At 44.9% G+C, this 17,966-nt stretch overlaps 1 protein-coding gene across 7 annotated transcripts in view; it reads left to right on the forward strand.

Moving 5' to 3' along the window:
- Positions 1–17,966, forward strand: part of CPNE1 (copine I) — a 38,553-nt gene that overhangs the window by 16,871 nt on the left and 3,716 nt on the right. For all 7 annotated transcript variants that reach the window (XM_011972391.1, XM_011972387.1, XM_011972388.1 and 4 more), the window contains 12 exons: positions 15,167–15,295; positions 15,394–15,573; positions 15,704–15,778; positions 15,856–15,927; positions 16,065–16,145; positions 16,316–16,405; positions 16,515–16,601; positions 16,740–16,826; positions 16,921–16,980; positions 17,060–17,193; positions 17,299–17,353; positions 17,608–17,659. In XM_011972391.1, the coding sequence (XP_011827781.1) occupies positions 15,167–15,295; positions 15,394–15,573; positions 15,704–15,778; positions 15,856–15,927; positions 16,065–16,145; positions 16,316–16,405; positions 16,515–16,601; positions 16,740–16,826; positions 16,921–16,980; positions 17,060–17,193; positions 17,299–17,353; positions 17,608–17,659 (1,102 nt within the window). The remainder of the gene's footprint in view (positions 1–15,166; positions 15,296–15,393; positions 15,574–15,703; positions 15,779–15,855; positions 15,928–16,064; positions 16,146–16,315; positions 16,406–16,514; positions 16,602–16,739; positions 16,827–16,920; positions 16,981–17,059; positions 17,194–17,298; positions 17,354–17,607; positions 17,660–17,966) is intronic.

Genomic DNA, 17,966 nt, shown 5'->3' on the forward strand with positions numbered 1-17,966 from the left:
GAGAGATAGTTATGTAATTCATTGTTACCTGCTTTCCAGTGTTTTACAGCAAGAAATAGTTTATCAATTATGTGCATCATCACCAATCTCCCACCAGTAGAGCTGTTATGGGATATAGTAGCATCTAAACGGCTTTATTTTTTTTTTTTTTTTTTTTTTTATTAAAAATAGCTTTATTTCAGTCTCTTTAGTATAAAATTGGTCATTTTGACTTGTAAAATGTTCTGGAAGAGTGGTAGTAGCACAATTCTCTGATGTCATAGTGACTTTTCGGGGAAAACCCATCTCTATTCAACAACATAAGTAAGTTCATCTCCTGCTCAGGTAAATGGTAATTTTTTTATTTTATTTTTTTTTGAGATGGAGTCTCAATCTGTCGCCCAGGCTGGTGTGCAGTGGCGCGATCTCGGCTCACTGCAACCTCCACCTCCCTGGTTCAAGCGATTCTCCTGCCTCAGCCTCTCAGTAGCTGAGACTACAGGTGCATGCCAGCATGCCCAGCAAATTTTTTTTTCTATATTTCTAGTAGAGATGGGGTTTCACCTTGTTGGCCCGGATGGTCCCGATCTGATCTCGTGATCTGCCCACCTGGGCCTCACAAAGTGCTGAGATTACAGGCGTGAGCCACCGTGCCCAGCTGGTAAATGGTAATTCTTTGCCATGCTGTTCTTGAGTTTATTCTTGTTGCTTTGGCTGCTTTGTTGTTAGAGTCTCAAAAGCATCCTAGAGTATGACTCCTTTTCTGGATCGACATAACTAGCAGTGAGCAACCATGGTGGTATGCTCTTCTACATACTGCTCTATCACTGGAGTCCAGAAGGAGAAAAAAGCTACCTGATATAAACATTTCAGATCCAGGGACAGAAGGGCAGCACTCTAAAAGTCTAGGGCCAGGAAAGAGTGCTGGGAAAAGTCAACCACATCCCTTGAATTCTGTCAATAGCCCCACGGACCTCTTTCCAGTGAAAATGTTTAAGGTGTGCTTCCTTCAGCAGCACATACTAAAACCTGGAATGAAACAGAGATGATTAGCATGGCCCCTGCGCAAGGATGACATGCAATTTGTGAAGCGCTCTGTATTTTTTTTTAATTAAAAGAAAATGTTGAAGGTTAGGGCGTAGAGACTTGGCAAATATCATAGAGAAGTGGTAAATGGCACAGCTGAACATTGGAATTGGCTCCCCATTTGTTCCAGGCATCTGAATTTTGATCTTAGTAACTACTAGTTTCAAGTCATTTTTCTTAATTGATGATTTGCCATTTCATAATAGGAGAAGATGACTATTTGGTTATGGAGCAATGACCAGCAAGAGAACATAATTCAGTATGAACAGTCAAAGGTGTTGAGTGAATTTAACTCTTTTTAGGAATGAGCTGTACTGTATTCAAATGGGCTACTTGATGGTTCATTCCCTCCATTCTGCTGCTGTTTATTTCCTCCCTTTGCTTATATAGTAAATCTGCTCGTAACCAGGACTGAAAACTCTTAGACTGAAGCCCCTTCACTGCTGTCTCTAGCCCCAGCCTCCTAATGGGTGGGAATAGTTCACTCATAGCTTTTGATTAGTGGATAAGACTTGTCAGGCTGGACGTGGTGGGTCACACCTGTAATCCCAGCACTTTGGGAGGCTGAGGTGGGAGGATTGCTTGAGCCCAGGAATTGAGGCTAGCCCAAGTAACATAGCGAGACCCTGTCTCTAAAAAAAAAAGCCTTGTCACTTAGAGTTTGTGCTTCATATCAAATGATAACCACATTGTGCTACCACAAGTCACACAGTGGAAATGATTTAAGGAGTTTAGTTTCTTTTTGTTGTTGTTTTTTGTTTTGTTTTGTTTTGTTTTGTTTTGAGATGGTCTTACTCTGCCGCCCAGGCTGGAGTGCAGTGGTACAATCAGCTCCCTGCAACCTTAACTTCCTGGTTTCAAGCAATCCTGCTTCAGCCTCCTAAGTAGCTAATTTTTTTTTTTTTTTTTAATTTTTTTTGTAGAGACAAGTAAATGTGGGGGGAGGGGTGGTAGTGGAGTGGAGGGGTAGTTTCACTGTGTGGCTTAGGCTGGTCTTGAGCTCCAGGGCTCAAGCGATGGATGCTTCCGCCTTGGCCTCTTAAAGTGCTGGGATTACAGGTGTGAGCCACTATGCCTGGCCTCAGTTTCTTAAAAGGTTTTAAATCACACCAACTGGTGCCAGTGCTGTTGCCTCTGATTGCCTTGATTTTTCTTTGATCCCACTTGGAAGTTGTTAATGCTGTACTCCACTATACTCCACACATTAGATTGCAGTGGGGGCTGGAGAGTAGCACAGCCTTTATACATAACTCCCTTCTATGGTTTGGCCTGTGGGACCAGTAGGGTCCCTGTTCTGTAACTGTGACTGAAGTGATGGACGTTAATGCAACTACTGATTACTGATGTAGATATGCTGCTTTACTTCTATGACCATTGAATTGACAGATTGGAGTTGGAAACACCTGTCACCTTCAAGCTTTTAAGACAACTTCACATGAATGTACAACTTAGCCATAGCTGTATCTCATACTAACAGATTTTTGCAGTGTTGTGCACCCAGCACTTACACTTTGGTGGAAAAGCAAAATAAGATTCCTGTTCTTCAACAGTTGAGGGTTTTAAGTCACAACTAAGTGCTCGGTTGTGCTTAAACTAGGTACATTCCTATACCACGGGAATCAGGTAGAGGCTTTTCTGGCCGTTTGCTAAGTCATGGTTAGACAGGAACAAGTGTAAACTAGTCTTTGTTGTAGCTTAGTTTCCTGTTGAAATATTCTTTTGCTTTCTCGCCTTCTCTAACATGTAAATTCTGAAGACCCATCATAAACTCTTCCCCAATGTCCCAAAGGAATTTATTCCAGTGAGGGGTAAGGGGCTTGCATTATGAAAAATAGGTTTCTTTTCCAAGAGCTCTGGTCTGCTTTTATTCATTTGCTCATCTCCTTTTGTGCTGTAGGAGATATACACTTCTTCTGTGCACACGTAGATGCACAGGTATTTGGTGATGCCTCAGTCCTGGAGATCATCAGGAAGGCGATATAATACTGTTGTCGCAGGCACCCCACCGGTGATAGGCATTAAAAGAATGTAGATTTCAGCCGGGAGGGATGGGGGCAGAATTGACTACCCTATAGATGTCCTTTGAAAATTTTGATACAGGTCACATTTTTTAGAGGTGAGTTCTACTTTGTTTGCACTATGCATGCTTGCTACTTAAAATTTATTCCTTTGATCAAGTCCTGTAAATGTGGAGTCCAGGATTTCCTACCTTCCTGCCCCAGCAGTCAGACAAGTAGGGAGAATTACATTCCATCTTTGTGCAAGGCTAATGTTAGCATAGATCATGAGGGGAGACCATATGAGTCTCACTGCTCTTTTAGTGGCAGGGTAGATTTCAGATTGGGGTGAATTACAAAATGTGAACTGTTGCTAAAATGGTTGGATATAGAAATAACATTCTCAGAATTGATTCGTGGTTCCATCAGTTATGTGACTTAGGACATTATTTCCCTCTGGCCTCAATGTTTCTTTTACAATATGGGATTAAATTAGATAAGCTTGTGTCTGGTTTTAAGCTTCTGTGATTGTATGAACCTAGCCATTCGATTTCTGGAAATCTGTACTGAGTTTGGACCTTAAACTAAAGTGACCAGGAATGGAGCTCCAGATTTTGATCTGGGTACTGCTCTCCTGGTTTCCCTAGTGTGGTAGTGATTCCACACTGTGGCTTGAGAAATTCAAAGGGGAAGAGTCATCATATCTCCTTTGGGGGCTGTCCCTGTCCTGCTAGTTATATCCTGGAGCAGGTGGACCAGAGGCATTCCTCCTGGATCCACTCCTCCTTGGTCCCATGAACCGAGAAGGAGTTAATGATACTGCAGAAGGACCCAAAGGTGCACTTCCCTGTTTGTGAGCACCGAAAGGGACAGTTGACACTGGGTACTTACTCTGTGCCGGCCAGGGGATACTTTCCATGACTGTCCTCGTGTAATCCTCACAACCTTGTAAAGTTAACATTATTATCCCTACTTTATAGGTGGGGTAATCCAGACAAAGAAAAATAATAGGGGAAAACAAAGATGTTTTAATCATGGATGCCTGTATGACTCCACAGGCATCCCCATCCCCTCCCTGACTTTTAGGGAAAGTGGGAGGCCACTGGCAGCAGTCTTTTGTCATGGATTCTGAGCTGCTAGGAAAGGAGCTCTGCCCTGATCCAGTGCCTTTTCAGTTTGCCAACTCCTACTATAGTGTGGAGGGCCCTTGCCTATTGGGGAGGCGTCTTGGCCTCCACAGTCAGGCTTATGATTGCAGAGGCAGACCTGAACTTACTTTGTTGTTTTTTTGTTTGTATTTTGTTTTCGTGACAGTCTCACTCTGTTGCTTAGGCGGCAATGCAGTGGCGTGATTTCAGCTCCGCCTCCCAGGTTCAAGCAATTCTCCTGCCTCAGCCTGCCAAGTAACTGGGATTACAGGTGTGCACCACCGCACCTGGCTAATTTTTGTATTTTTAGTAGAGACAGGGTTTCACAATGTTGGCCGGGCTGATCTTGAACTCCTGACCTCAGGTGATCCTGCCTCCCAAAGTGCTGGGATTACAGGTGTGAGCCACTGCACCCAGCCTGAACTTATTTTGAAGTACTCACATGAAGACTTTGTGTTAGTGTGTTCAGAGTCTCTGGGCAGAGAAAAACACCCACTCCACTACAGTCCTATCCTACTCTTGAGAGCCTGTTTGCAGGTTCTAGCAGGGGAGCACAGCTACTCGTATATCCTTGACCGAGGACCAGTCCTCCTGTCTCAGGGATGGTTGTCCTCTTTGATGGAGCATGCAGCTTCAGGAGGGATGCATGTGAAGCAGTGAGAGAGGCAGGGGACACCCACCTAGCCAGGCAGCTCAGCCACATCAACTGGGGTGATTAATGGGGTGACAGGTGGCGCAGCCAGATTGCCCTCACCTCCCCCATCCTGCTTTTGAAGACTATGTATTCCTCCTCAGTTTGCTTTGTTCTCCATATCCAGTTTTGTCCTCAAGTTATTTTTTAAGAGTTAATTGTACAGTGGTTAGATTTGTTCAACTTTGGATAAGCCTTTGGGGATGTTGGAGTCAGATTAGTGGCTTCCCGTTTTTTGTTTTTGACCATCACCCAGTACAGCAAAGTGGGAAGCCTTGTGGCCATTTTCTTTTTCATATTTTCCCACCTTTTAGTTTTTGTGTGCACATCTTAAGCTTTGTAGTGTTGCCAAATACTGTCAGCCTGACTCCTTAGTACTACATGGATCTAAACCAAATTTATTGTTGAAAATTTCAGGTTATAAGCACCATTCAGTAGCCCTTAGTCATATGTATGAATAAGGAACGTGTAGTTTTATAGAAAGGATTTTCATATTTTGGTTCAGTTTGTGACCTATGAGGAATATCCTTAGAGCTGCTGATGTAAATTTGGAGAATCCCCAAGTTAGAGAAGTAGGGATAAGAAAATTTGTCTATCTTCTCCGTGTCCTTTGATGAGGCCAGAAAGGAAAAGAAGAGTGGTGGTGGTCGGTGTAGTTTGTCTTTTCAATCTTACGGGAAAACATGTTCAATGGGTGGTCCTTTGTAAGCCTATGGAGGATTTTCTGATTGGCTTTCAAGACTTGATCCTGCATCTGTGAGCTGATTGATCCAGCATGCCAAGGTAGGCAACAGGAGTGTGAGCATGACACTGGTTTATTAAAGGAGTGACCCTGCCACCCAGACCTTCAGCCCTCTATACCATGTTCTTGCAGCCTCTGTGCAACTTCTGGTCATTACCTGGGGTGGATAAGGAATTGGGAATTGCAGGCTGGTGCCTTTCCTGGTTAGGGCTTTGGAAGTGGAAGAGGGAAGTGTTAGGGACTGATGAATGAATTTCAGCTCATTTGGCACTGAATTACATCCCACTGGACCCAGGAAAAAACTTCTAGGTTATGAATAGGAAAATTAGAACCTCCCAAGGCAGGGGAAGGGCAGCCGTAGAAAATGAAGTGCAAGTTACTCCCTTGTAGCAGAGAATGGGATTCCCTATCGACAGTAGTATGCTGGTAAACTGGCTGGCAGGGGAAAGGAAGCTGTTACTTTTTCTGTTGCCCAATTTCTGTAGTTTTAAACTTACCAAAGCCACCTACTTACACACTTTCCTAACATATAACAGGTGGCTCTTGCAAGCCATACAAGCTTGCGCCAGCACATTGCCACAAACTTCCCTCAAATATTTGAATTCCCATTATGTGCTCAGGTATGTGCTGTGTGGCAGGAGAAGCTGCAACAGTATTTATTCTGAAGAGTTTCATCATTTAGTTGACAGGCAAGAAGCTGGAGAAACATCGACAGAATACAGTCGTGTGGCATGAATTGAATATAGTAGCCCAGAGTGAGAAGTTGAGTATGGAAAGATCATGAAAAGGGAAGCATATGTATGCTAGGCTTGAAGGATAATGAAAATAGCTAACACGTGGTCACAGCAGTTCCAGACTCTGTACTAAGCACCATGCATACATTATTTATATTAATCTAAAGAAATAGATACTATCCCCCACTTTACACCTGAGGAACCTGAAGTTTAGTGAGATTAAGTATTTTGCCCAAGTTATATAGATACGACATCAATTTAGTGGTGGTGTATGTCATTATTGTGGCTAGGAAGGAGTAAGGCCAGTATTTGGAGCCTGGTCATTTCACTGCAGAACCCACACTCTTGCCCACTGCATCAGATTGCAATTGAATATAGAAAGGGGGCTTTTCAAAGAGAAAAAAGTCTTAACAACAGGCCAAGGTTAGAGATTAGGTAGGAATCAGAATATTTGAGTTCCAGTCTTCATTTCACTTAACCATATACGTGGCCTTAGCCAAACCACATCTTCCCTCTATGCCTTGGATCGAGGGACTTGAATTAGATGGTCACTCAGTTCCTTTTTATTTCTCACATACTGTGAATTTTAAGTTATAAAAATGGGAATGAGTATGCCTTTCTTAAGGGACAGAGAATGTGCCCTGCTAGGGCACATCGAGGTTGGCAGAAGGAGTAAACAGAAGAAAACAAACTATAAAGGGTGACTCCCAAGTGGTAGAAAGCAGAGGCAGAAAAATGTTGGAGCTGTGGACTCGGCTGTTCCATTCTCAGCACCCAACTAGCCCCAAATGGAAGGGTGGCGGGGTGGGGACATAATAGAGATGATAAACTGGTGTTTTGTGTTCGATGTTCCTAGAAAGCCTACTTCTCTCTTGGTGTCTCAGCAGCAGGTCAGAGCTAGATTTGGGTCATTTCTGAGGATCCTTGAGTTACTACTCTTTTCCTAGCATTCATAAATTTAACAGATATCAATAGACACATGCTATTTTCCAGACATTGGCACAGAAGCAAGGCTAATCTGGTCCCTCTGCTTGTTGAAGTTACAGTCCAAGAGGAGAAATACATAATAAGCAAGTTATACATTTTGATAGGATTATAAAGAATTGGGATTTTGTTGGATTAGAGTCAGAGAATGTCTGACTTCAACATAACAGATAGGGGACTGAGAGTGGAAATGGTAAAACCAGTTAAGACTATTACAGACATCCAGCCAAGATGTGCTTGGTGATGAAAGAGTGCACAAATATCACAAAAATAAATGATAAAATTTTAAACTTTTTTTTTATTGACTCGAATGTGATATTTAATATGGTTCTGGAAGATTTTGGTCCTAAAAAGGAGGTTGAAAGTCCCATGGGGCTAATTATAATGGCAGTATATGAAAAATAAATGAATCTGGTTTAAAGTAGGTAGTTGTTCAAGAGATATAGGACAGAAGAGTGACACAAACAGTTTTAATCACAGATTTCTAAGCAGATGTAGGCTTAGAGGTAGATTTCAAAGGAGATGAAACATGTTTTGGAAGAGATTAATAATCCCATGGTTTATAGATCATTTAAAGGAAATATTGCTCAAAGGATAGAAAACTACAGGTGGAAAAGATTTGTTTCTAAAGAGTTGTGATTTCCAATGAGAAAGAAAAGGAGACAAATCTGTGAAGAACAAAAATGCTTGCACAGGAAGCTCTGACTTCAGAATGGAAGCCAGGCCACCTTAGGGGGCATCACATCAGTGAGAGTCCAGTCCCTTATGCTACTGAGGCACACATGAGCCCACAATGGTATGTTGGGGTTTGATTCTGGGTTCAAAAAACTGAAAAAGGATGTAGTCCAGGAAAAGTGCTATAATGATAATGATTAGGAAGGAATAGTACACCAGGAATTGAGTCCTACACAGGAAGATAATCGTAGCCCACTCACTACATGTGTTTGGCCCAGACCAAGGGCATCTCTTTTGGGTACATTTGAGAAGTCATGGAGTGAGAAGACAGCAGCTCCAGTTGTTGCTTGTAATCTTACCACCCCAAATAATCACTGCTAATGCTTTTGTCATTCACAACAACCTCTTACCGGGAGGACCTGTAGTTCTCCAATTAAAAATTTCCCTAGCTGGGTGCGGTGGCTCATCCCAGCACTTTGGGAACCCAAGGCAGGTGGATCACCTCAGGTCAGGAGTTCAATACCAGCCTGGCCAACATGGTGAAACCCTGTCTCTACAAAAATATGAAAATTAGCCGGGTATGATGGCAGGTGCCCGTAATCCCAGCTACTCTGGAGGCTGTGGTGGGAGAATCGCTGGAACCTGGGAGGCAGAGGTTACAGTGAGCCGAGATGGCACCATTGCACTCCAGCCTGGGCAACAGAGCGAGACTGTGTCTCAAAAATAATAATAATAATTTCCCCCACATTTTATTATGAAAATTTTCAACATGTAGCAAAGTTGAAAAAAAATTACACCCATATATCCACCGTTTCAGATCCTACAATTTAAAATCTTGTTTTATCACATTTCTTCAACAACTCCTTTTATTTTTTGGTGCATTTCAAAAAAGTTGCACGCATCAGTACACTTCGAAACATTTCAGCATGCCTTAACTTTAGTGCAACATTTGTTTATGGGTTGTTGGGTTTTTGTGGGGGTTTTTTGGGTAAAATTTTACAATCAGATGCGTACACTCAGTGTTCCTTTAGATGGAAGTGGCAAATGCACACACTCCTGTGACCCACATTCTTAGAATGCTAAGAACGTTTCCCTTCCCACTGAGAGCTCTCTGCCTCTGCTCAGTTAATACCTGCCCTTCCCCTGGGGGAGAAGGGAGGACAACCAGTATTCTGAATATTTACATCACAGATTTGTTTTGCCTGTTCTGAAACTTCATAAATGGAATCTGTTTACTTTATTCTTCATTTTTATTCATGTTACAGATATTAATAGTTTTTTTGTTGCTGAATATTTTCTATAAACATCACAATTTGTTCTCATATTGATGAATACCTGGGCTGTTTCAAGTTTTTGGCTATTGTGAATAAAGCTGCTGTGAACATTCGTATACAAATCTTTGTGGACATAATGTTTCCATTTCTTTTGGCTAAAAACCTAGGAGTGGAATTGCTCTTGGGCTAGGTGTATGTTAGGTTTTTTGATAAGCTGCCAGACTGTTTTCCAAAGTGGTACATTTAATGTTTTCACTAACAATATATGAGAGTTTCATATCCTTGCCAGCATTTGGTGGTGGTGGTCTTTTTTATTATACTTTTAGCCATTGTGGTGGGTATGTAACAGTATCTCATTGTGGTTTTATTTTTCATTACCCTGATAACTAACGCTGTGGATCACTTTGCTTATTTCTGATTCACATATTTTCCTTTATGAAGTGCCTGATCAAATCTTTTGTCCATTTTAATTGAATTGTAGGAGTCCTGCATTTAAATTTTAAAGTTGAACTGTATAAGATCAGGATAGGGGAGATTTACTGTTACACATTAGTTCAAGGCCTGAAGTGTGACTTGAGCAAAAGCACATTCACCATTTGTTCAGCAAATGGTTGTTAGTACCCTATATACTAAGCACTAATACTAGTGATACAGAGATAATATCCAGCCCCAGTTCAAGGAGCCCACAGTTTACAGGGTAGACAGACAAAAGTAAAAATTATGGTGTGGCTTCAATGTTAAGTCAGTCACTGAATACTTACTATCTACTGTAGGATACGAAGATACTGTTGTGGGTCCTGGAGCTAGCCAGAGTTACTAATCTTGTATAGCTTATTTTCTGGAGTGTATAAGGAGGGAGACAGAGTGCAAAAGTCCTGAGGTGGTAAATAAGGTTGGTGTTGGCCGGGCGCGGTGGCTCAAGCCTGTAATCCCAGCACTTTGGGAGGCCGAGACGGGTGGATCATGAGGTCAGGAGATCGAGACCATCCTGGCTAACACGGTGAAACCCCGTCTCTATTAAGAAATACAAAAAACTAGCCGGGCGAGGTGGCCGGCGCCTATAGTCCCAGCTACTCGGGAGGCTGAGGCCGGAGAATGGCGTGAACCCGGGAGGCGGAGCTTGCAGTGAGCTGAGATCTGGCCCCTGCACTCCAGCCTGGGCGACAGAGCAAGACTCCGTCTCAAAAAAATAAATAAATAAATAAATAAGGTTGGTGTTAGGTGTATGTGGATCAGAAAGGCCAACCTGGCTGGAGGATAGTTGGGTGGCTAGATGATTAGTTAGGCAAGGGTCAGGTCTTGCAGGGCCTTGTTGAAGACCATGGTAAGAACTTTAGGTTTTATCTTAAGTGTTTTGGAAAGGCATTCCAGAGTTTTCAGTGGAGAAATGACATGATCAGGTTTCTGTTTGACGAATAAACCCAGAAATGTCTGTGTGATTGCAGAAACACTGATGAGGAAACCATTGCAGTCATCCAGAGTAGAGATAAAAAAATCCTTCTTGGGGAAAATGGGCAAGGGTTCATAAAGGAATAATGTCATATTAGAACCATGGATGACAGGACATTTGCTAGGCAGGAAAGTCAGGCATGTGTGTTAGATGAACCAGAAATAACTTTGGATGACTAGTTGGGTGGGCGAGTGAGCGGCAGGACGTAGAGCTGATGGCAAACAGGGAAGGGCTTTAAAGGTTGATCTAGGGATGCAGGGTTATCAAATTGCGCGACTACCAAGTTCTATGTAGGTATGTCCTTTGGAGTTGTGCAGCAAGGTAGCCTTGGTAGGGAGTTTGACTCTGAACCTAAAGGCAGCTATACAGGGCTTTTACTTAGTATAGAGACTGAAAGCTGGCATCTGGGATGACCGGGTGGGGCAGTGCTAGGACAGAAACCAAGCAGGACGCAAGAGACTCTAATAAGGCCTGAAGTTAGGTAGGGGCTGTTGAACTGGAAATGGAGGGTTTGGGCTTGGAATGAACAGTAAAGAGGATTTGAGGTGTGGATTGGGGGGAGAAGCTAATGAGGCCTTTTTATTTATTTTGCTTGTTTTGTTTTGTTTTTGTTTTTATATGAGGCCTTTTAAAAAATACAAAACAATGTAAAATATTGAAACAATACAGAAGTATGGAGTTCACAAAATTCTCATCCTCCACTCCTTTGAGCTACCTAAAACATTTGGTGTATCTTCCATTTTTCTCTGTGTGTATTTATTTTATGTTTGTATTCAAATCTATTATAAAGATACACCTACAATTGAAGTTTAAAATGGAGGTTTACAATTGAAGTAAAAAATGGTCATACACTTCTTGTTGTTATTATTATTATTTGAGATGGAGTCTTGTGTACAGTGCCGTGATCTCAGCTCACTGCAACCTCCAACTCCCAGGTTCAAGTGATTCTCCTGGCTCAGCCTCCCGAGTATCTGGGACTACAGGTGTGCACCACCACACCCAGCTGATTTTTGTATTTTTGGTAGAGACTGGGTTTCACCATGTTGGCCATGCTAGTATTGAACTGACCTCAAGTGATCCGCCCACCTCGGCCTCCCATAGTGCTGGGATTACAGCAGTGAGTCACTGTGCCCAGCCTATTTTTTACTTTTTCATATGATACCAATATAATATAGTTCTGTCCTGTTTTGTAGCCACTATGCAGCACTCCGTTGTTCAGATGTATCATATTTAGTCGACAGACCTTTAGGCTGGCTTAGGTTTTTCACTATTCCCAGCATTAGTGAAATGAGCATTCTTTTTTTTTGTCTCTGTACTGTGTAAACACTGCCTTGGAGAGCATGTGAGGTGACATGCGTGGAATTCAGGTTGTGACTTGGGGGAAGCTGTGATCCTGATCCCTTGAGGGAACATGTATTCTGCTCTGGGTCTGTCCTTGGGGAACCTCCAAGGGAGTGATCAGAATGGTCAGGAGTCTGCAGGCCACATTCTAGGGGCAACAGTCAAAAGAACTGGGGCTGTTTCTCCAGATTTCAGCTGGGACTGTTCACAGCTTCCATGTATCAGATGAGTTCTCATAGGGAGATAGGGTAAGGCCTTCCCATGGAGCTGGGGAAGAACACCTACCAGGTAGAAGAAAGAATTCCACAGAGTTAGGTCAGTTTGGGTAGGATTTGTATGGACCTCGACTTTCTGATGATTGGATTGTAAGACTGGGTTTTCTGTCACTGGGAGCGTTCATGCAGGGGCCAGGGTGCTGTGGAGGGGCAGTATGTGAAGCAAGTTGAACTCTTCACATTCCAACTTTGATAACAGCATTCCAGATGGAGACTATGAGAGACCAAGATGGGGTACTGTGGGCTGTGAGGGAGGAGCGATTGACTGAGGATTCGTATAGGGGAGGGCTGAGGCTGGAGGCATCTCAGGGTATAGCTCTGGGAAACCTGGAATGCTGGGTGAAGCTCAGTGAAAGATTTAACCTCATGTGCACTGCTGGTGGAGTGGTCTTCAGGTGTATGGGCCAAGGGGGACACAGGGATAACAAGAGGTCTGAGGGTGATTGTTATGGTGACTGCAGGAGGATGGAATACCCGGGTGTTGTCATGGTGCTCCATGCAAGAAAATATTTCCAGCAGAGGGAGGGGGTGAATCAGAGAAGCATGGTGCTGCCTGGTTAGAGGGGCAAGACATGAGTTAGTTTGGAACTGGCTGGGTAGGGAACTGGGACTGGAGATGAACTTTCAGATTTCATTCTGCAAATATATATTGTCTAGGTGCTTGGGATAGAGCAATGAACAGAACAGCTAAATATTCCTTTCTCACAGAGTTTATATTTTAGTAGGGGAAACAGTAAATAAATGTATATAATGTTAGACATTGAGAAAAAGCAGAAAAGGGGTATGCAATGTCAGGGGCAGTGTGGTTGAAATTTTAGAGGGGCTAAAAGGGAGAGCCTATATATGTATATATATAAAACAGGGAAGATTATTTTGAGTAAAGACTTGTGGGGAAAGGGAGCAGTGAGCCATGTGGATATAATGCAGAGAAAGAATACATTCCAGGTACTGCAAAGTGTTTGGGGTAGAAACAAACTTGGCTGGCTGGGTGCGGTGGCACACACTATCATGCCAGGACTTTGTGAGGCTGAGGTGGGTGGATTGCTTGATCCGAGGAGTTCGAGAGCAGCCTGGACAACATAGTGAGACCCTGTCTCAACAAAGAAAAAAAAAATTAGCTGGGTATGGTGGTGCACACCTGTAGTCCCAGCTACTTGGGAGGCTGAGGTGGGAGGGATCACTTGAACCCAAGAGGCAGAGGTTGTGGTGAGCTGAGATCTCACCACTGCGCTCCAGCCTGGGTGACAGAATGAGACTCTGTCTCACAAAAGAAGGAGCAAACAAACTTGGCTTATTTGAGGAGTGACAAGCAAGGTGGCTGAAGTGGAGTGAGCAAGAGAGATGATATTAGGAGATCAGGTTAAAGAAATCTAGACTTTCCAGGACATTATAGGCCATGGTATAGTTTGGATTTTTTCTTTTCTTTCTTTGTTGCCCAGGCTGGAGTACAGTGGCGCGATCTTGGCTTACTACAACCTCCACCTCCCAGGTTCAAGCGATTCTCCTACCTCAGCCTCCCAAAGTGCTAGAATTACAGGCTCCCATCACCACACCAGCTAATTTTTTTATTTTTAGTAGAGATGGGGTTTCACCATGTTGGTCAGGCTGGTCTTGAACTCCTGACCTCAAGTGATCCAGCCACCTTGGCCTCCCAAAGTGCTGGGATTACAGGCGTGAACCACCACATCTGGCCAAGTTTGGATTTTTTCTAAGTGCAGTGGTAAATGGGAAGTATTAGAGGATTCAGGCAGAGGTGTGATAAGACCTCACTTTTTTTTTTCTTTTTTTTTTTTCTTGAGATGGAGTCTTGTTCTTGTTGCCCAGGCTGGAGTACAGTGGCATGATCTTGGCTCACTGCAACCTCCACCTCCTGGGTTCAAGCAATTCTCCTGCCTCGCCAAGATTACAGGCACGCGCCACCATGCCCGGCTAATTTTTGTATTTTTTTTAGTAGAGACGGGCTTTCACCATGTTGGCTGGGCTGGTCTCAAACTCCTGACCTCAAGTGATCTACCCACCTTGGCCTCCCAAAGTGCCAGGATTACAGGCATGAGCCACCGTGTCCAGCCTCACTTATGTTTTAATAGGATCAGCCTGACTGCTGTATTTAGAATAGCCTGCTGGGGTGGAGATGGGGGAATGGAGGTGGAGACGGCATAGAATAAGGGAGACCAGTTGAAGGGGCTAATGCTGTAAGCCAGGTGAGAAACAGTGATGGCTTAGATTGGGCAGCAGCAGTGGAAATAGTGAGGAGTTGGACATTAGCACTCATTAGAGGTGAGGAGAATTAGTAGGGGGATCATAACTCCACCCCAAGAGTTAGGTCCCAAGGGTTAGTGAGAAATCACTGGAAGAAGATACTTTGTGGATCATAGTTATATTTGGGGTTATATTAGGATCAGAACTTGGATTAGGGTCTGACCTGGAACCAGTAAGGGGGTCAGAAAGATTTATTGATCTTTGCAAAGACCAAGATTGGAGTCTGGGTTTGGACAGCCCTATTGGGATTAAGACAAATTTTAGGGTGAGGATAGTTTGGGGTTACAGTTGTAGATGGAGGCTAGTACCCCTTTTCAATATCTTCAGACCAGGGTTGGTTGTAACCGCCATCTTCTGTGCCAGTGAGCTCACTTGGGGGTGGAGGAGTTTGGAGGCTATAAGGCCTTTTCTTCCTTGGGTGTCATGGGGGTAGACGTATGCTCAGCCCTGCCTGGGTCCCAAACTGGGACCTGCAGTCAGGGAACGGGAGAGAAGGCTCCCTGGTGCTTGACCCAGCTTCTTTTCCCTCAGATGGCCCACTGCGTGACCTTGGTTCAGCTGTCCATTTCCTGTGACCATCTCATTGACAAGGACGTCGGCTCCAAGTCTGACCCACTCTGCGTCCTTTTACAGGATGTGGGAGGGGGTAGCTGGGCTGAGGTGAGGCAGATTATGGAGGTTAAAGTTGTGGAGGGAGTCTAATATTGTGTTTTGGGGTGGAGGCTGTGACTGTGATGCTTACTGGCCTCTGCCCACAGCTTGGCCGGACTGAACGAGTGCGGAACTGCTCAAGCCCTGAGTTCTCCAAGACCCTACAGCTTGAGTACCACTTTGAGACAGTTCAGAAGCTACGCTTTGGAATCTATGACATAGACAACAAGACACCAGAGCTGGGGGATGATGACTTCCTAGGGGGTGCTGAGTGTTCCCTAGGACAGGTATGTAGGGCTGGGGATTAGGATCCTTCAGACACAGGTCGTGAGACAACCTAGCCTGCCTGGAGGTAGGCGGCAAGCAGGACCTAACCCTGCCTGTTATCCTGAAACTCCCTTCCCTGCTTTGCCCCAGATTGTGTCCAGCCAGGTACTGACTCTCCCCTTGATGCTGAAGCCTGGAAAACCCGCTGGGCAGGGGACCATCACGGTAAGGAACCCAACAAGGGTTGGGGAGGGACTTAACATCAGTGAATTCATGAGGTGATGTAGTCTTCCCCTACCTAGGTCTCAGCTCAGGAGTTGAAGGACAATCGTGTAGTGACCATGGAGGTAGAGGCCAGAAACCTAGATAAGAAGGTGTGTCTGGAAGTAGGCACTGGTAATCCAAGAGTTAAGGGGCCAAGGATGGTATATGGGGGATGGGGGTGTGGACAGAGGGATGGCATAGTGGTGGTTTGTTCCTGAGTTTTGTAACTGGGGTCTCGCATTGGCAGGACTTCCTGGGAAAATCGGATCCATTTCTGGAGTTCTTCCGCCAGCGTGATGGGAAATGGCACCTGGTGTACAGATCTGAGGTATGAGACCCCTGGGATTGGGTGGGTTGGGGTAGGAGAGAATCTCCTGGGGCCTGTGACTAGCAAGGTTTGGAACTCAGGGAGAAAGAAACTGCAGGTGGGTAGAGAAGTGTGGCAGCTCCTCACAGGCCATGCCAGAACTCACTGGAGGCCTTGGCCTCCACCTTCAGGTCATCAAGAACAACCTGAATCCTACATGGAAGCGTTTCTCAGTCCCTGTTCAGCATTTCTGTGGTGGGGACCCCAGCACACCCATCGAGGTGAGGAGCTTGTCTCCTGCGTGGACTGCGCTGGGGAAGAGAACCTGGGGAGGGACTTACTCTCATCTGCCACCTGACTCGTTTATGTCCACACACACCTTCCCCTCAGGTGCGATGCTCCGATTATGACAGTGACGGGTCACATGATCTCATCGGTACCTTCCACACCAGCTTGGCCCAGCTGCAAGCAGTCCCGGTGAGTGCTGGTCTTGCCATGGGTGTGGAAATGGGCCTAGATAACTGAAGCTCGGGGTTAGAGAGGGAGGAGAAGGCAGCTCGAGTCCTTGGCTGATGCTCTGAGAATTTCCTACCCTAATTTTTCTGTCCTCACCAGGCTGAGTTTGAATGCATCCACCCTGAGAAGCAGCAGAAAAAGAAAAGCTACAAGAACTCTGGAACTATTTGTGTCAAGATTTGCCGGGTGAGACAAAAGCCCATATAACCAAGGCTTTGATTCCTGAGCTCCATGACATCAACTGCTGTCATCCCAGGCATGACCCTGGTTTCATTTGCAGGTAGAAACAGAGTATTCCTTTCTGGACTATGTGATGGGAGGCTGTCAGATCAACTTCACTGTAAGTTGCCTTACCAAGGGCAAGAGAATAGGTCTGGGGCTCAAGGTGGTCTTTAGCTCCCTTCCTCACTTCCTCCCAGGTGGGCGTGGACTTCACTGGCTCCAATGGAGACCCCTCCTCACCTGACTCCCTACACTACCTGAGTCCAACAGGGGTCAATGAGTACCTGATGGCACTGTGGAGTGTGGGCAGCGTGGTTCAGGACTACGACTCGTGAGTACCTGCTTCTCTTGGCTATACCCGCTCCCTGCAGATGTTTCAGCCTCTGGGTTCACAGTCCCCTCACTGCCTCTTGCCCAATACACTGTCCTCCCACAGAGACAAGCTGTTCCCTGCATTTGGATTTGGGGCCCAGGTTCCCCCTGACTGGCAGGTGAGCTCCCTCTCTTTCTGCCACTCCTGTTTTCAGTTTCAGGGTCCTGATTTTGGGGGATATGGTAAATTTACTTACTACCTGGCACTCAGCTTTAAGAGGAGATGCAGGGATGAATTCCTGCAGGCATGTAGACAGCAAGTGCTCAGGACTCCATAGCTCCTGTAGGAATCTTGGCACACGCCATAGTGTCCTTTTTCATTCTCAGCACAGAGGTCATGGGGAAAGAACCTCGTTTTCATTCTTGTCTCCAGGTCTCGCATGAATTTGCCTTGAATTTCAACCCTGGTAACCCCTACTGTGCAGGTAAGTTTCCCCATCCACCCTGAGGCAGGTCAGTCCACACACATAGGGGCAAGCCTGCATGAGTAAAAGGGAGAGTGAGGGCAGATACCTGCCTTCATTGTCCAGAAGGTGGATTTTATTTAATTTTTATTTTTTGAGAAGGAGTCTTGCTCTGTCACCCAGGCTGGAGTGCAGTGGTGCAATCTTGGCTTACTTGCCTACTGGCTTCAAGCAATTCTTCTGCCTCAGCCTCCCAAGTAGCTGGGACTACAGGCGCATGCCACCATGCCTGGCTAATTTTTGTATGTTTAATAGAGACGGGGTTTCA

The sequence above is a fragment of the Mandrillus leucophaeus genome, unplaced genomic scaffold, assembly GCF_000951045.1.
Source record: "Mandrillus leucophaeus isolate KB7577 unplaced genomic scaffold, Mleu.le_1.0 Scaffold129, whole genome shotgun sequence".
NCBI classification, from domain to species: Eukaryota; Metazoa; Chordata; class Mammalia; order Primates; family Cercopithecidae; genus Mandrillus; species Mandrillus leucophaeus.